The following is an 18534-nucleotide window of genomic DNA, read 5'->3' as shown; positions in this document are numbered from 1 at the left end:
CCTGGTTCCATGACCTCCGTGACAGACTCGCAGCCTTAGGTATAGCACCTTCCAACAACAGTTTTGTGCCCTCGGGCTAATCAATTAGCCTTTCTGAGGGCATGTCTACGTTACCCGCTGGATCAACCGGGAGCGATCGATCCAGAAATCAACCGGGAGCGATCGATCCAGTGGGGGTCGATTTATTGTGTCTAGTCTCCCGTCGACTCCGGTACTCCACCAGGGTGAGAGGCTCAGGCGGAGTCGACGGGGAAGTGTCAGCCATTGACTTACTGCTGTGAAGACACCTCGGTAAGTAGATCTAAGTACGTTGACTTCAGCTACGTTATTCACATAGCTGAGGTTGCGTAACTTAGATCCATTTCCCCCTCCCTCCCCAGTGTAGATCAGGCCGGACACTCAGGTTTCTCACCTGTAAAATGGGGCTAATGATATTTAACTGCCTTAGGGAGGTGATGTGAGGCTTAAGTAAATATTTATGAAGTGAATCATAAAATGTTTCTCTTTCCCCCTCGGGTTTCGTTTTAGAAATGTACGTCTTTTCTGCGCCGTTTCTCTTGGATGAACCAAGAACTAATAGACTTCTGAAATCAGAAATACAAGGCAAGTGAACCCGGGTTAGTTGCGATAGGAAGTAATTTTTTTTTTAATTCCCACCTTAAACCGATGTACCTACCGAATATTTAAATATCAGACTGCAACATAAATGTCTTTCATTCCTTCATTTTACTCTGCCCTGTCAGAACTGCTTCTAATATTTCAAATCTCTGAGAAGCCCTAAACAGAGAAATATTTCACAATTGCCCCCTCCCCCAAATATGGAATTTCACCTTCACAATGGTACCTGTCCAGAATGGGCAGTGTTTGCTCTTGGCCCAGTGACAGGGTTTGAAGTCAGATACTTCATGGCCCTGTAAGCTACAAGTGGGAAGGGTTGGGACGGAGGGACTTGGAAGCTAAAAATGGGACATGGATACACAGCTCCTGCTTTTAGCTCTGGTGGGTCCTGAGAAATCCAGCTTTAAAGCTGTAAGATTATGTATATAAAAAGCAGTCATGGAAACGAAGGCAACTTGGTTTAAATGTGGAGGGACACAAAATATAGTCCCCGTCACTTTTTAATGAACCATCCCTAAAATAGTATTTCTGTATCGGATGCAGCAAGTGCCAAATACTTGGTGGCGTGGAATATATAAAATAAAAGGTTTATTGGTACTCATTTGAGTTCGTCTAACCAGAGGCTTGTAAAAACTTCGTATCACTGCACAGAGTATGTGTGTTTCATATACTCTATGTGCCTATATATTGGTGGTACTATAAAAATTGGTAATTGCCTTTGATAATGAACTAAATACATGCAGTCAGTAAGCATAGGGAAGTAAAGTGCACTATTGCAGATACTGTAGATAGCTGGTTCTTGTTAAGGAAAGTGGGGTTGTTATGGTTTTTTTTTGGTGCCTGACTTACACTTTTGGCTGTCAATACTGGAACTATGCTTTTCTCTAACGACGCCTCCTAGGGACATGCGTTATTACACTCTGAAAATGCTGAGAAAAACCAGAAGTCGAAGTAACGTCCCAGGGGTATGGTTATCCCATAATGCTAAGGGATAGAAACTTATTGAGCTAATTTGTGCTGCCCATTTTCTGCACAGTGTTATCCCTAAAGAGAGTGGCAGGATATGGCCTTTGAAAAACAATGTAATACTGTTATGGAAACACTTCACTCGCTAGTGCTAAAGTTTCAATTTTCAAATTTAGCAATTCCTCCCTGGATCCTATGCGGTCCAGGTTACTAAGAATGGCCAAGAATGCCCGTGGGAGCTCAAGGAAAGACACTCTGGTTTCAGCACTTGGACTGCTTCAGAATTTTAAAACAATTGAAAGCCACTGGTTTTTAAATTGGCAACTTATAGTCTGCTGAAGAGGAAGCCCTGTCTCTCTGCCAGCATTTATTGTTTTGAAAGAAGAATTAGCCCACAGCGTGGTTCTTTTGAGGGAGAGCTCTCATTTGTGAAATGGTGCTTGGAAAATTTATGGCTGCTGCTTAAAAGGACTTGAAATCAGTCACTGCTGCTTGCTGGTGTTCTGCCAAAGACCAGTTTGGAAAATTTTCATTCTCCTGGATTGGGTAGTGTGGCCAGATTCTCAAATGGAAGAAAACTGGTGCAATAGCCTCCCTTGTCCCCATTCAGGAGTGTTGTGATGGAGGATTGGGATACTCAGGTTGGTTCCGAACAGGTTGACAAAAATGAGTTTGTTTGAGCTGACCAACTGATGGCTAGATGGGTATGACGCATGCCCAGCATTTTAGCCATTAAAACATGTACTATGAAATAGAAAGTACAAATAGTCTGTAGCCAGAGGATGGAATTTCCGCAATTCCATTTTAAATGATATGGTAACTAAATTCCGATCTGTGACTGGCAAAGGTTTATATTTACAAGTAGGTAACTATAGTTGGATAAGTTCTAAACATGCAAGTGCACATACAGCTCCCCCCGCTTTCAGTGGCGGGTTGTTAACACACCTAAGGACAGAATTTGGCCGTGTGTTTGGAAAAATATACGGATGTTAGCCACATCCAGTGGGACTCTAGGATTTCACATTTGCAAACCTAATTCAGTGGCAATGCAAATAGTTTGCTAAATAGGGTTGATTGTAACATACACGTGGTTATTTATTTAGAGCCAAGTCTTGAACTCCTTAGGAAGCTTTTACTTGGTCCTGCTGCAGGCAAAACTCCAATGGGAATTCAGGCTAGATAAGAATGTGTGGATTTAGACAGGTAAGACTCCCATTGGATTTCAACGGGGTATGACACAGACCCCCTAGTTCTTAGACCAAATGCTTTTGATTACAGCTTGATTATTTGGCTTCCTTTCTGAGCAAATTCAGTGGCAAATGTGGGAAACCAACGTACATCTACTTGCCTATTGCTTTAAACATATTAGCATTGGCCAAAAGCGGCTTCAAACTCTTGTTGATTTCAATCAGGGTTGCAGCATTTCGTAGGTCCTGGCATTAATAATTACAATTGTTGTTGTTTTTATTATACACATACACTGTACGCATATATACAGTTATGGTGCCCACCTGCGGAAGAGTGAGGATGAGCCAATGGCCCACTACACCCCGGGGTGCTGGAACAGTTTGTATAGTGGAGGTGCTGAGAGCCATTGAACCAAACTGTAAACCCTGTATATGATGGAAAACTCTTCAAGTCAGGGGATGCCCCCACAGCGCCAGCACCCCTAGTACCAGTACCTATGGCTACATCTTTTCTAAGGGCCAGCTAATACCTTATGTAAATAAACCAAAACGGATCAGAATTGCACATCAAATGGGAGGGCGTCCTGGCCTGACTAACCAGTCTGCTAAAGGGAATGCAGTGACTGCAACCTTTTTTATCCATCAGCCAAATCGGCTTCCACCAAGGGCTAAGCACCGTGCTCACTTCGTGAACTCGGCAAACACCCAACATGTTGGACTCAGAATATCCCACCAAAGTCCATCTCCGCCCTTCCAGAAGTCAGTGCCTTGTACGCTGCAATAAAACACCATGCATGGCCACGGCTGGCCCGGGTCAGCTGACTCCGGCTCGCGGGGCTCAGGCTGTGGGGCTATACAGTTGCAGGGTAGATGTTTGGGCTTGGGTTGGAGCCTGAGGTTCTGAGACCCCGCGAGGGGGGGGAGAGTCTTAGATCCTGGGTTCCAACCTGAGCCCAAACATCTACACTCATTTTTAGCTCCGCAAGCCTGACCCAGCTCACATGGGCTCTGGGGCACAGTGCTCCGGGCTTTTTATTGCAGTATAGATTTACCCAAAGGGTTATCACATAACACGTAGACAGGGGCTTGTTTACTTACGTAAGCTCAGCCAACCACTTTGGGCTATTTGTAGCATTTGCTCTCCTGGGTCACATAATTACATCGGGATTTAATATTATGGACACTGCATGTTTTTTGAGCCTTCGCATCATATGTAGAGTTAAAGTGATCAGAGGCACCAACTATTTCACTTTACTATTTCCCTGGGTCTGTGGGAAAGGCAGGAAGGTTCGTTATTTTCTACAAGACATTGAGTATAGGGAGTCTGGGTATATGGATGCAGTTGCTCTGGTGCCCAGCAGAGTTTCACACAGTCTAACTGTACATCCCTGCATGGTTATCGTCCAATTGTCTCTGCAGGCCAGTGCAGTCGCATTCAGTGTGGAACGCCTGGCAAGGCAAGAGGCCCTAAGGGCTAGATCCAGAAAGGGATTTAGGCAACTAAGTGCCACTTTAGTCACCGAATCCAAAATTTAGATCCTCAAAACCCCACTCAATTGTTGCCTAACCCCCTGTAGGCATCTGAATTACCCGGGTGCCTACATTTTGGGTCGTAAAGTCCCCTACATTTCTGCAAGTGGGCATGTGCACACAACCTCCTCAGTCCTGACCCTTGGCACCCTGGTTCATGCCCAAGTCCCTCGGATTCCTAGCGCTTGTCAAATGAGGGTGCCATTTTTTGTCTCAGTAATTCGGACTCCTATCTCGTTGTCTCTACACAGTGCACCTAACAACCGTGAGTGGGATTTTGAAATAACGTTGGCCTAACTCTGCTCCTGCTGAAATCACTGGTGAAGCTCCTGCTGGCTTTAATGGGAGCACAGTTAGGAACATGCCGAGTGCTCTTAAAAACCCCCCATCCCATATAGTTAATATTTATGCCATCCATGTTAGGCATTTTTAGATTAAAATCTGCAGGTACAGATAGATACATATTCTAATATATGGGAGGGGTTGTATATTATATAAAATTTGGTGTTGGTTACATACTACTTTTATTGTTTAGAATACAGAATTTTTCAAGATGATTGTAAAGCAGCACTTATTTACAACGTACAGGTCTGAGAGGAGGGGGAAATGAACTTGTTAAAAGTGTGTTTGAAAGGCAATGTGGCCATGAGCCAGCTATTGCTGTCGAGCTGGACAAAACACAGGCAGAATAGCATGTGAACATTTTCATGGAAGAACATGTCTTTTTTTCCAGCTCTACTCCCGCATGCCAAACTCAGCTCTGCCACTGATTCATTTTGTGCCCTTGTGCAAGTTACTTGACCTCTCTGTGCCCCAGTGAAATGGAGAGGGGAGGGGGTTACCAGGGTAACGCAACTGGTTGATGTGTTTTAAAGCAGCAGTTCTCAAACTTTAGCTACCCAAGGTCCCCCTGCCCCCACTCCACCTCTTCCCCCAAGGCCAAGGCCACACCTCACCCCAGCCCCTCCTTTTCCCCGTTCTGTTCCCTCCCCCCCAGCACCTCTTGCACACCACTGCATAGCTGTTCAGCGGCGTGCGGGAGGCACTGGGAGGGAAGAGGAGTTGACCAGTGGACCCCCGGAGTACCCTCGCAGACCTCCAGGGGTCCGCGGACCCCAGTTTGAGAAACGGTGTTTTAAAGCATTCTGAAAAAGGTAAATTCCTGGGCAGGCATTCATTAGTATTTATTACTTCCTTCGCTCTGTTGTTATGTCTCTGGGGCTGGATGGTGTTTATCGAAATAGCTGAAGCGTGGAATTAGATTGGCTGTGGTGTCAGACTGACCATCAGAGCTATGAACGGAGGGTGAGTGGCACTCTCAGAGCTACAGTCTGCCTAAAGGCTTGATGGTTTAAATTGCTGGATTTGTAAGATGAAAGGAGAGCTACTGTGAAAATGACACTAGGTTGGCAGTCTTCTGGCTAGCTTTGTTAGGAAATGGGGACCCCACAGCGCTGCTGCTTTGAGTTGATTGCAAAAGGAAAATAGTTGTGAGTGGTGTGAGAAGAGATTTTTTTTTTTAAAGGATTTGAAGAGCAGGGGCAGTTTCAGAGCCCAATCCAAAGCTCATCAGTGTCAGTGGGTGTCTTTCCATTGAATTCAGTGGGCTTTGGGTCAGGCCGTAAATGAAATTCTGCCAATGATATGGAGAACAGCATTTATATGAAAAGGTATTTCTGACTATTAGTGTCAAAAGACCCGATTTTCCCCCATTGCAGTCAATGGGCTTTTTATCATTGTGTTCGATGGGCGTGGGAACAGGCTCATATACTGTGTATACACACACACGTATGCTGTGTATATACATACGTAAGTGCATACAGTGGAGATCATTTAACAAAGCAAAGGGGGTTCTGAGAGCTGGGAAATCCTCATTACAATATAGAGTTCTTCCTCAAGTGGTTGTTCATGTCAATTCCAATCAGGTGTGTACGCATGCACGGCCACCAGAAAACTTTTCCCCTAGCAGCATCCGTCGGGTCAGCCTGGGCGTCCCCTGGAGTTGCGCCTTCATGGCGCTCAATATAGAGCCCTGCCGACCCACCACCCCCTCAGTTCTTTCTTGCCGCCGGTGATGGCTACCTGGAACAACCTGTTGCTCTTACTTTTGCGTGCAGTGTCGACTCTTAGTGTTTATAGTTAGTTCTCAGTAGTTACTAGTATTAGTAGTTAGGTCAGAAGTTTCCTTTCATGCCCCACCCTCCACCAATGCTCCCCAGCACCGGGATATGCCCTGGTCTCCAGGGTTCAAACTCTGCGAGAACTGTGAAAAATTGATGCCTATGAGCAACCCGCACTCTTCCTGTCTGCTGTGTCATGGGGAGAGTCACCAGAAAGAGAGGTGCAGAATTTGCAAAGGGTTTTGCCTTAGGACCTTAAAAGACCAAGAGCAAAGGCCCAAGATCCTTCTCATGGAGGCGGCACTCCGGCCACAATCTGACCTCAGATGAGACTGTGGAAGGAACATCGACGGCTTTGGCCTTGGAGGATAACAGGGTCCTACAACAGCTGCTGCAACGGGTGGCCCAGAATCTGGGGATCCAGGCAGAGGAGGTGGTAGAGGAAGCCGCCTCTATGGTAGACATCCTCGCTCCCTCCAGGCCCGCCCACATTACCCTGCCATTAATTAAGACCAGTGCTGAGACCACAAAGACCTTGTGGCAGACCTTGGCCTCTTTGCCACCTACGGCCAAGAGAAATGAAAGGTGGTACTTTGTTCCCTCAAAAGGATATGAACACTTATACCCCCACCCCCCAATTCCCTGGTGGTTGATGCAGCTAATCAGCACGAGCGCCAGGGCTACCCGGGGCCCTCCCTTAAAAATAGGGATGCTAAAAAACTAGACCTATTTAGGAGGAAGGTCTACTCCACTGGGGAGTTGCAGCTCTGCATATTGAACCAGGAGGCTATCATGAGCAGATACTCATATAACACCTGGGGTGCGATGGCCAAGTTTGCGGAGCAGCTGCTGCAGAACTCCCGTGTGGAATTCACTGCACCGGTGGAGGAAGGGAAACTAATTGCACGAGGAGATGAGGCGTTGGATGGGGCAGACCTCAATCTGGTCCTTTCCAGACTCACAGTTCTGCCCTTTGAACCTTTGGCGACATGCTCCCTGCTCTACCTTTCATACAAGCTGGCGTTTCTGGTAGCGATAACGTCAGCCAGGAGGGTGTCTGAGCTCAAGGCCCTAACCTCAGAATCTCCTTACCCTGTATTCTATAAGGACAAGGTTCAGCTCAGGCCTTACCCTGCTTTCGTCCCGAAGGTTATCTCCCAGTTTCACATCAACCAGGACATCTTCCTCCCCGTATTCTATCCTAAGCCACACTCGAGTGGCAGGGACCAAAGGCTTCACTCTTTGGATGTCCGCAATGGATGCTAGCCTGCTACATCAAGAGAACGAAACTGTTCCATTCCAATACCCACCCTCCTTCCCCTCTGTCGGAGTAGCTGCCAAGAAGGAACTGAGGAGGTGGCCGGCCGGCAGGGCTCTAAATTGAGGACCAGGAAGGCACGACTCCAAGGGGCGCCCAGGCTGACCCGACGGATGCTGCTAGGGGGAAAGTTTTCTGGCTGCCATGCACACGCGCCTGCACACACCTGATTGGAATGGACATGAACACCACATCTTGAAGAACAACAGTTACGAGAAGGTGAGTAACCGTTATTTTCCCACATGGCAAATCTGGCAAATATACTCAACTTTTCAGCTGTCACCCCAATATAGATCTGAGATGTGTTTCTGCTACACTCCCAGTTTAGGGATGGTTTTAGAACGGAGGTTTTATTAAATTTAAAAAATGCAGCCTGGATAATCCCCACAGCAGCTCCATCTCACCGGGACTCAACACCATCCTTCCTTGGGCCACAGTTTGCTTCTCTACTGCCTTCCATTTTTCCCTTCGTAAGTGCGCCAAACCCTGGCAGTACCCTGACGTTCCCTTAGGATTGCTACATGTTGGCAGCTGTAGACTGCAAGGTTATATTTTAGGTTCTAAGACATTATAAACACCACAGCAAGGTTCAAGTATTTTGAACACGTCGCTAAAGCAACCAATAAATCCCCTTTCCCCCACTGGAATTTATGTAATGTTCAGTGCAGGGGTTATTTTGAGGGCCCTTACAGACTGACTCTACTTCAGTGCCAATATAAGGCAAACCAAAATCCGTGACAGTAAGCTCTTGGGAGTAACTGCAGAATCTCCAAGAACCTCAGAGTATCCTACCCACACTGGTCAATTTTTGCTGAAGAAAGTCACAGGACTGGAACGCTTTGAGGCAACGTAGGTCAGACTGTTTTGTGTGAGGAAAACTTGATCAGGCTCTGTTAATATGATGCCAGCTTCTAGCCAACCTTCAGCTTCAGGGAACCTTCATTCCAAATTAAAAACAAAACAACACATGGTTAAAATAATTTTAAATAATAAAAAAAAATCCAAAACAAATAACTGGATACAAATGTACAGAAACAGATATGTTGACATGGTCTTTTTAATGTGGCATATCATGTTACCTAGGCCTGGCTAGATTATTTACTGAAACTGGGGAATAACAATTGAAATGGGAAAATAGTTGAGAGTTGCATTTTTCCCAGCTAAAACTCACTGAGCATTTCCCTCTCTGAGAGTTTAATCCCTGTGGGATTAAATATTAAAGCTGGTTGAAATAGGTTATTGTTTCATTAGTCTTTTTCTTTGTAAAGCACATTTTCACTCCCCCTCTCCCCCCATTCTTGAGGAAGAATCCTCAAAACGAAAGCTTTCAGCATCGAACCTTTTAAAAAAAGTTTTGCAAAAAAATGGAATACATTAAAAATCTGTCCATTTTGAAAAGACCACCGCAAAATGAACACGTAAATTTTCAGAACTTTTCATAACCTATCAGCTCTATTGAACATGCATCTAATCTTGGTTGCCATTGGGAATGGAATCCAGGCTCTATGGAACTAAGAGCACGAACCGCTACAGCTTAAGCTATACGGACTAAATGGGAACTAGAGCAGAGTTGTATTCTCTGTGGATCAGGCCCAGAGGGGGACATAGAGCACACAATGAGCAATGAGAGGGCTACAGTATCATTCCCCACTGATCTGTAACCGTATTTCATGGATTTCTCTCTCTTGTATAGAAGCACGTCAGCATCACAAAGCCATGCAAAAGTTTAGAGTCCGTTACAAACTCAAAACTCAGCCCAGAAGGTTTGTGAACAGATCAAGTGAATCTGGCCTCATGGGTGAAATCAGCTTGGGAGCAGACTCAGTAAACCCTCTGAGCTTCCCCAGGGTGGGAAACAAACATCGCCATAGAGAAAGAAGGAAGAAAGAATGGTGAATGGACAAGCTGAGGAGCAGAAGATAGCAGGAAAATGGCCATTTACAGGGAGTGACACGGAGATGTGTTTAGCATCCTGGCAAATAGATATATTACGAGGCCATTTGTCTGAGTGCAGTAGACACAGGGCCCCGTAAATAACTAATAGACAATGCTTGATTGATGAACGTGCCCATATATAGAGATCCTTCTTCAACCAGGCCTTGACAGCCACATGTTCCCACTGATGAGTTCAACTACAGCAAAGTCAACTGAAAAAGGTTTCTATTAGTGTGTGTGGGTAAATACACCAAAGTGGATGCCTTGCATTTAGCCTTTGGAAATGGCAAACTAAAGTAGTCTACGTACAAAGAGATCCCAAATGATTAAACATGAGAGGTTAGGTGGAAGTCAAATCAGTCTGAGTTTCTAAGCAACCTCTGCGTTTTTCACTTTGCGGAGGGTTTCTCCCCCCGCCCCCCAGCTTTTCTTCTTCTTTTTTTTTTTTTTTGAACTGCCTCTCAGCTAGACTCCAGATATGTCATCTGTTAAAGACATGGGCCAACAAAGAAAAGGAAGTGGTTTCCAAGCAACAGGAACTACACCACAGTTTTCCAAATTGATTGTAGCCCTCTGACTCAGATATCCTTTTATTCATCCATTCTCCAGTGTGGCAGTTCTCTGCATGCTCCCTCAGTGATCAGAGAACTGGATACCTACAGCGTAATTTCAGTACAAAAGCCACATTGATAATTATCTCACAGCAGTAGGCACACGGAAATACAGCCTCTGAGGAGACCCATAGACCTCCATGGTTTAAAGAACAGAACATGAGTGGGTGCAGTATCACTGTTACAATCATGGTCTGACTGGGATTTGAAAATTCTGTTCTTTACTAGCAGTGCTGCAGTCAGAACTGGTTGAAGTCCCCCCAGACGTAGGCCAGTATGTAGTTTCCAAATTTGAGATCACTTACCACCTCCGGGTGTTCTGGAGATGCCTTTGGGTGGGCTAGGGGCTCCAAAATTGAATGACATTTTTGTTGGAAGTATTGCCACCAAATGCGACTGTCTGAGAGATGGCACCATTCCCAGTGCTGAACAGATCTCAAAAGGTCTAGGGGTGAGGTGAAAATAAGTAGGAATTTGGATGTTCACCTGAACCTCTCTGGGATTTAGAATTGAGATGTTGTGAGAATAGGTGACTCTAGAAGATTTCCAGTACTTCCTTTCACTTTTGTGGTCGGAGATACCATGGGACTTTGTCCTGTAGGGGTACTTTTGCCTCCAGTCCTGACCACAAAGTGCAGGGGAAGTGAAAACAAAAGTTCTCTCTTGACACTCAGAGAAAAAGATGGGTTTGATTTTGGTGTGCTGCCTGGGCAATGGTTCAGATCAGTTTTTATTTTGTGTGAACCGTTTCACCCACTTCTAATTATTCACCCCACCTGTCACCATCTTACTGGGCAGCACCAATTGGCCACAGCTCAACATCACTCCCAGAATTTCTTCCTTCTGGGTGTGGTATGAAAAATGTGGCAGTCCCTGGTGTTGCAGTTTCAGGGTAACCGCACCTGTATATCCCCTCTGTGGTCCCTCAAGGCACTCACTTAGGGTTACCGGCTCCCAGTCGTCACCTCTCTTGGGCAGAGACCCACCTCTCTCTCTCTCGCTCTCTCTCTCTCTGACTGGGGTTTTAAGGCTTCACAGTCCCCTGCCTTACACTGGGATATCCCCAGCAAGCCAGTCTGCCTAAACACCGGTGCCTGTGCTTTGCTTTCTCTCTGCAGGCAATCAACAGCGTAATGCCAGCAGTTACAAGCTAGCACACAGCCCTTTCTAAGCAAGCACACTTATTTTTAAGATGAAAGCATTACAGAGAATACATAAAAACAATATACTGTATATCCATGCTGAAAACTTACCAGAGGTCACCCGTTAGTGTTATGGGGCCCTATCAGGCAGGCCAAGGTCCTTCCAACTATTCTGCAAGGATTGGGATCCCCCCCTTTGGATAGAAGGTCTTGCCCATTTGCTGGACCAAAATAAAGGCCCTGGGTGAGTTCAAACACAGCCCTTTTAAGCCAAAATCCGTTCTTGATTTTCCTAGTCTCTGGAAACCCAGTTTGCACCAATATACATGAGCCTCCCCAGAGGGTGGTATCTCTTGCGGTGTTTACAATGTGAGTGAGTCATCTTAATCAGCCCCCACAGTTTTAGTTCCTGAAGGAGCTGTGGTAACCCTCCCCGTGCACTAGAACACAATCATACGCACAATCCCTGGCTCCCAGTGATACATCAACTTAATACAGTACGTTCCCCAAAGATACTGCATGGAGCTGCAATGTCTGTGACACCCAGCACCTGTGCAGAGGGGGTGGAATTAGCAACCAAAAGCTCTTCCCATACTGGCCCATTTACATGGAGGAAAAAACCCTGGAGGTGAGGGGCCTACATTCTTACTGGGCCATATCCCGGACTCTAGCTGAACTGCACACTGTGCGTGGGGGTAGTTCCTTTGCCCTGAATTAGAGCAACCCAAGGGCTGCTAATGACCCTAAGCAGCCAAAATTACAGCCACAGATATTGGCCACCTGCCCTTTACCCTGATATGCCACAACAGATAGGGAATGGCGTAGGGCAGGGATTCCCCAACCTTGGCACGTGTACCCCTGAGGGTACCAAAGACATCTCTGGGGGGTATGCAGGAGAAATCGTGTAATAGCGGATTTTATTTTATTTATTGCATTTTCATAACAGGCTACTCAGATGAAGCTTTAAAACTCTGTGGGAATTTGTTATAGAAAATACGGTAGTTAATTTACTTCAAGATGTACCAATGAGAACACAGAGACGCTGACATACAGAGCTCTCCCCACCAATCACCGTACAGCACCAGTTCAGTTGCCCAGCAACTGTCCAGTCTGAGCTCAGAACTTGGGGAGGGGGGGGGGTTCGGTTACCTACATCGCACTATAACTATATCTGTGCATAACCGTGAAATATGGACAGATGGTTAGAGACAGGTAGTGTTAAGAAGAACACACAAAGTATCAGTGATGAGACGGGTAAGGGCATGTGGGCAGCTGGTAGATCTGGAAGTGGGTACGCAATAAGAGAAGTTTGGGAATCTCTGGTACAGGTCACCCTTGCCTTGAGGCGACCTCACCATCCTGATACTGGATATTTTGGGTTTAAGGCCCGTTTGCACTGGTGACATATGCAATCTGGCCATGCCACAAAGGAAAATCTGCCACACAACTGCATTTTGCGCTGCATCCTGCACCAGCGCGCACAGTGATCTTCACGTAGGGGCCTGTCGTGCGAGTCAGGGAGAAGAAACAGGAGAATGAAGAACCCAGTTTGACAAGTCAAAGTCATAAAATCCGAGCCCTGCAGCAGCCTCCCTGAAGCGCTGCACGGTACAATATTTAGTATTTAGCTGCTTTTGTTTTACATCTTTCCCCTGGGGACACTCTGAAATACATTCTGTTTAGAAACTCTGCTGCTCAGATGGTGGGGCCCAAACCAGCTGCCTCTCTGCAATGGGACTCTGCTTCACAATACGGGGCGGGGGGCAGAATTAGGCCCTTAGGTTTTCTGGATTTCTTTTTCTTTCCTAGGGGCTAGATTGTGCCTTTCAGCACTGCCACGAGCAGCTGCACACACGCCTGTGCTCCCTCTGGGTTTTTTGGGGAGGGGGGAGACGAGGTGGTGGAGGAACGATTAAGGGGATGATGAGGAGGGAGTAACTTGTTGCAACCCCTTGCAAATGTGCGGTTTGCTCCCCTTTGCACCTAGCCAATTGCCATGCTCCCCAAGTGGAGATGAAGCCCCACCCCACCTGCTGGCTTCCAGGGGCTGTGCTTCACACCAGACCCAAAATACGGGGGTTGAGAAGCCTCACTTCCTCACACCGTCTTGCTCAGGCAAAGATGACAAGGGATGATCTAACCTTTGGGTTCTTACTAAAGACCTTTGCGTGAACCTAGCATCTGCCACTAGGAGTTCATCTGCTCCTGCTTGTATCCGCAGGAATGAATGTTTGGGGGGAGGGATAGCTCAGTGGTTTGAGCATTGGCCTGCTAAACCCAGGGTTGTGAGTTCAATCCTTGAGGGGGCCACTTAGGGATCTGGGGCAAAATCAGTACTTGGTCCTGCTAATGAAGGCAGGGGGCTGGACTCGATGACCTTTCAAGGTCCCTTCCAGTTCTAGGAGATGGGATATCTCCATTATTATTATATTGACATGGGGCCATAGTTAGCTAAAACTGAAATATCCAAGTTGGGCTTCTTCAGCGTTGGTCAGACGATTGTGTGTTTGAAGGAGAAAGGGAAGATACCTTCTGTCAATCAGGCATTGGCTATTTCAATCAGGAGTGGCATCAGTTGCTCATAGCTCATTTCACAAGCCAGGATGGGCATGGGTCGGATTCACAAGTCTTGGGTTGAGACTCCTTTAAGATGTCCTAAACTTCTTGGTGAGTGAATGTACTGAACTCTGGGTGTGCCGGTGGGTATTGGTGACCCATGGTGTTTGATCCAATGCGTGCAATCTTTTCAGTGAAGTAGGATGACAGTTCCTCGCAGTGCTTGGTACTGGGCTCTGATGCAGATTCCAGCGACTCAGGATTAATGATGCTGTTTACCAACTTGGATAACTCTTTGGGGAGGGATTTGGCAGCCTCAGTGGAGACTGGTTGGAAGGTTTGTTTGGCCTGTAATACAGGCTCAGCAGAGGCTTTGAGAAATAAGTTATGTTTCATCCTGTCTGAATCAGCCTTTGTTTTCCTACCATTGGTGCTTGAGTTTCTGCCCCTCTCTTCATCTTCCGCAGCGTGTCAGAAAACCAGGAGATCTGTGTGGGTGGTGGGGAGGAAGGAGCCACTTGGGGGCCAGTATGTCAAAGGGCAAGACCAGTGTAGAATGGTAACTATTTACCAGGTCCTCGACTCCTCGTCCTGTGGGCGAGGTTGTCCTTTAGCAAGCTTTGTAATTTGTTGGAGTGCATGAGTCGTCGTAATCGCATCAGGATCTTTGGTCCATCTTGTGGCCTGGGCCCTGGAAAGTCTCTGACCACTGCCTTAATGGGGTGATGATCTGTCCAAGAAAGTGGCTGGGTTGTGATGTCCTCTGTCTTGACATCTAGGCCAAAAATCAAGTCAGTCGCCACGTGGGTTGGACCAGAGATGAGGAGACAAGTGAGGAAATGAATTTTCTGACTTTCGCATCCACAGCCTTGTGGATGTGTGTGTTGAAATCTCCCAGGACAAGAAGTCTCGGATATTTCACTACTATCATGGACTTTTTCTTCATCAACATCACTTACGTTATGCGATTCCACTAACCCCCTCTCCCCCCGCCCCCCCCCCCCACACAAAGCCTCTCCCCCAAAATAACCAGGAAAAATGGTTTGTATAGCTGGTCATTTCTAAGATGAGTGTTAATTAAAATCAAGGTTCTACTGTACTGATGCTCAGAGAAAACCTTGAGATACTTTTTTATGCTGATTAAGTTTAGGAAAGGTATTACCTACTGGTTACCACTAATTTTTGCAGAGTGCTTAATTTGTCAAAATAATATATTTCAACCTAGGTTGAACATAGTATTCTTTCTTGGCTTTGCAGAAACTGGAAACATTGGCCATGAATTTTTATTGGTCTGCAGTTGAGGGAATAAAAAACTTGTCTGGAGAATTAGAGCTAAATAGACTATTTTTAAAAGCTGCCTTGAAATCTCAGTAGTTATTTAGTATAGTAGGGATACATTTAATTTACAAGTGTATCAAAGGATTACTAAATAAAGTACACTGTAATATGCAATATAAATAAGTGGGGGGGTGTCTAGCATAAAGGGCCTTTTTGCACCCCTTAATAAAAGAGAACCAATAGCAAGGATTACAGTCAAATAAACTAGTTAGCCACTGCCCTACACATCCACCAAAAATCATATTATAAATGCTATAGAATTCTCTGTGACATTTCACTCCATATTCTTTATGAAAATATGCTTATGATATGAATGACATAACTGAGATGTACTTTATGCTAGATGGGTCTTGTAAGATATCATTGGAAAGGTTATAATTTACTGAATGTGATTATTCAATTTGTTTGCCTGTATCATTTCTGTATCTGAAGTTAGGAATATTGACTCGGTATCTGTATTTTAACTATGCTACTTTGGGTGATGCCCACTGCTAACACTTCAGGTACAACAATGGGAAAGCCAGACAGGACTGATGAACCATCAGTGAGGACAATGGACAGTGAAACGCTTGGCCTTCCTGCGGATGGACGCTCCATACTGCCACTGACTCATGGACACTGTGATGCTACAGAGCCAGGTGGTCTTGTCACCTGATACGAAACATTACCTGGGATGTCTTGTAACTTTCCACTGGAAGGGAAGGGGGGGTCAAGTTTGGGAAACAAAGGATTCCCGCCTTATGTAAATCCTATTTAAAGGTGGGGAGGAAGGCAAACGGGATTCCTCCTCTCCCTGGCCTGTCTGCCCAAGAAGAAAGACTGCTAAAGCCGTCTGAAGGGAAGGTGTGTGTGTGTGTGTGGGGGGGGGGGGGGAGAGTCCAGACTGAGACGGGTCCAGTCTGAAAAGGAATGTAACTGGAGCTCTGAACCACAGAAACTTTGCAACCTGCCTAAAATAACACTTAGGGTGATAATTTACATTTTGTAACCTGTTTCTTAAGTATATTGAGCTTAGCTTGTATATTTTGCTTTATTTGGTCAGTAATCTGCTTTGTTCTGGCGGTTATCTCTTATATTCACTTAAAATTCACCTTTTGTAGTTAAACTTATTTCTTGCTTATAATATAACCCAGTTTATGTAATGTCTAATGGGGAGGGGGGGGGCAAGAAGTGGTGCATATCTCCCTCCACATTGAGGGAGGGGGCGAATTTCATAAAATCTTTGGGTTTGTCCCCCTTAAAGGGAGTGGGCACCAGGGTGTTGGGGCAAGCCCCTAAGGCTGAATCTTTCCAGAGCGGATCCCTGTCTCTGTGCAGCTGGGCGTGGCCCTGCCTGTGTGCCAGGCTGGAAGAGGCTTGTGAGCCTAACCAGCAAGGCCAGGTAAAGGGGACCCAGCTGGCAGAATAGACAGGCTCAGTGGTGTCCCAGCACATCAGGTGACACCCCAAAGGGCCCAAACCCGTCACATTCCCAACCTGACAACAGCACAACTTGAAAAGCAACACAAGTTTTGCATTCATTGTCTGGATCTCTTGCGAATGTGAAATCCTGTCTGCTTCCAACATGAAGAATTGCGGTTTTGGGGGCTCATTAGCCAGTGGTGGATCAGAGGTGGTGATTGCTATTGTTCTCAAGTATGCCGTAAATGTACGGGGAAGGCATTTCAGTCACCCCAGTGGGTGCTTTCCCCTGAGCTATGGATGTCATCAACTGTGATGTTTGCTGATCTTTTTCTAAGCATTAATTTGGTTTATTTTCCTCACAAATCCAGCTTCTAAAGCCCTTTGGAGTGTTTCTTTGAGGAGCGAGTTAGCACAGTGAATACCCCTCACCGTTCTCTCCTTGACATTTTTGCATTATTGCTCAGTCGAGCATGAAGCACTTGCGGTCTCATCACCTCAGGCTGTGACTGCATCCGATCCCACAAGCTCGGCAGTCTCAAATCTTGGGCTTGTTACGTGCTCTTAAGACCATGGGGAGCTGAGGGTCTTTTCACCTCACAGGATCCAGCCCTCAGGCTTGGCCGATAGTGTCCAGTGAAATTAGAGCTGAGAGGCCCAGTTTTCAAAGCAGCTCCCACTGCTGCCAGGCAGAGTTTTGGGTGCTGTGCATCTCTGAAGAGCAAGCCCGGAGGTGTTTTAGCTCACTCTGTTTGGTGAATGACAGCTCTGAACTCATCTAGGTTTCTAACTAATGCCTTCTTCTTTTCCAGCTCCTACGGCGAGCTCATCAACTGCACCTTGCTGATAGCCGAGAAACTGGCTTGCTATTGGCCGAACCAGCGGGTGGACGAGTTCTTCATAGCCATTCACAAGCACTATTTCAAAAATTGCTCCCTCTCTGGGAGGTCTCTACGCGACCCACCGAACAACATCCTATACCCGTTCCTTGTGGTCCCCATCCTCATCACCCTGCTCATGACGGCGCTGGTGGTGTGGCGGAGCAAGCGGAGTGAGGGCATTGTGTAAGCTAGTGTGCCCCAGGATCTCACTACATCAATAGAGACCTACCTTCCTGTGGACTAAACCCTCTCTGTCAGACCGGGCGAGCCCTTGTGGAATCAGCAGCACGTTGGAAGCTTTGTAACCCTAAGGCAAAATGTGGAGACAGAACAGTGCACACTTGACGTTTAACACTGTCCTGAGCAGAGAGGGGTGCTGTACCTATGTACATTTTCCCTGGATAACAACCCTTTATTCAGGCAGAGATGATATGCTTTGGACTAATGCCACTTCTCAATAATTACTCTCAGTAACTGCAGCACTTCTTGCAAACCAATCACTTGGTCATTTTAAAAATCATTTATAAAGACAATTAATTGAAAAGTATATAGTATAGGTCACGATTAGTGTTTATACACTTAATCAGTAATCAGCCACAGGATGGATCTGGCGAGGTACCATTCTGTAGACATCTAATTATTATAATTTATTTCTTGCAAAGTTTTGGCTTGAATGCTTCTGAAGTCTATCGTTGTTAATTAAAGGAACCCTTGATTACTTTGCAAACCGCTGTTGTCAGGTTTTTTGCTTATAATGTACTGAAATACTGCTGCACTGCCTAGCTACACAGAAGCCAGACTTTTCATGGTTAAAAGAGATTTTTGCAAGTTATTTCTCTTATAGTTTCATAGAACTGTAGAAATGTAGGGCAGGAAGGGACCATGAGAGGTCATCAAGTCCAGCCCCCTGCTCTGAGGCAGGACCAAGTAT

General features: G+C 46.0%; 1 protein-coding gene across 1 annotated transcript in view; it reads left to right on the top strand.

The window, feature by feature from the left end:
* RAMP1 (receptor activity modifying protein 1) overlaps nucleotides 1-18324 on the top strand; it is a 139430-nt gene extending 121106 nt beyond the window's left edge. Inside the window, exon 3 of the mRNA XM_054044731.1 lies at nucleotides 17535-18324. Coding sequence (XP_053900706.1) covers nucleotides 17535-17790 — 256 coding nt within the window. The 3' untranslated portion in view covers nucleotides 17791-18324. The remainder of the gene's footprint in view (nucleotides 1-17534) is intronic.
* Nucleotides 18325-18534: the final 210 nt, after the last annotated feature.

Source organism: Malaclemys terrapin, chromosome 11 (assembly GCF_027887155.1).
Source record: "Malaclemys terrapin pileata isolate rMalTer1 chromosome 11, rMalTer1.hap1, whole genome shotgun sequence".
In the NCBI taxonomy this organism is placed as follows: Eukaryota; Metazoa; Chordata; order Testudines; family Emydidae; genus Malaclemys; species Malaclemys terrapin.
Note: the sequence above shows the minus strand (reverse complement) of the source record. Positions and strands in the feature narration are given on the sequence as shown.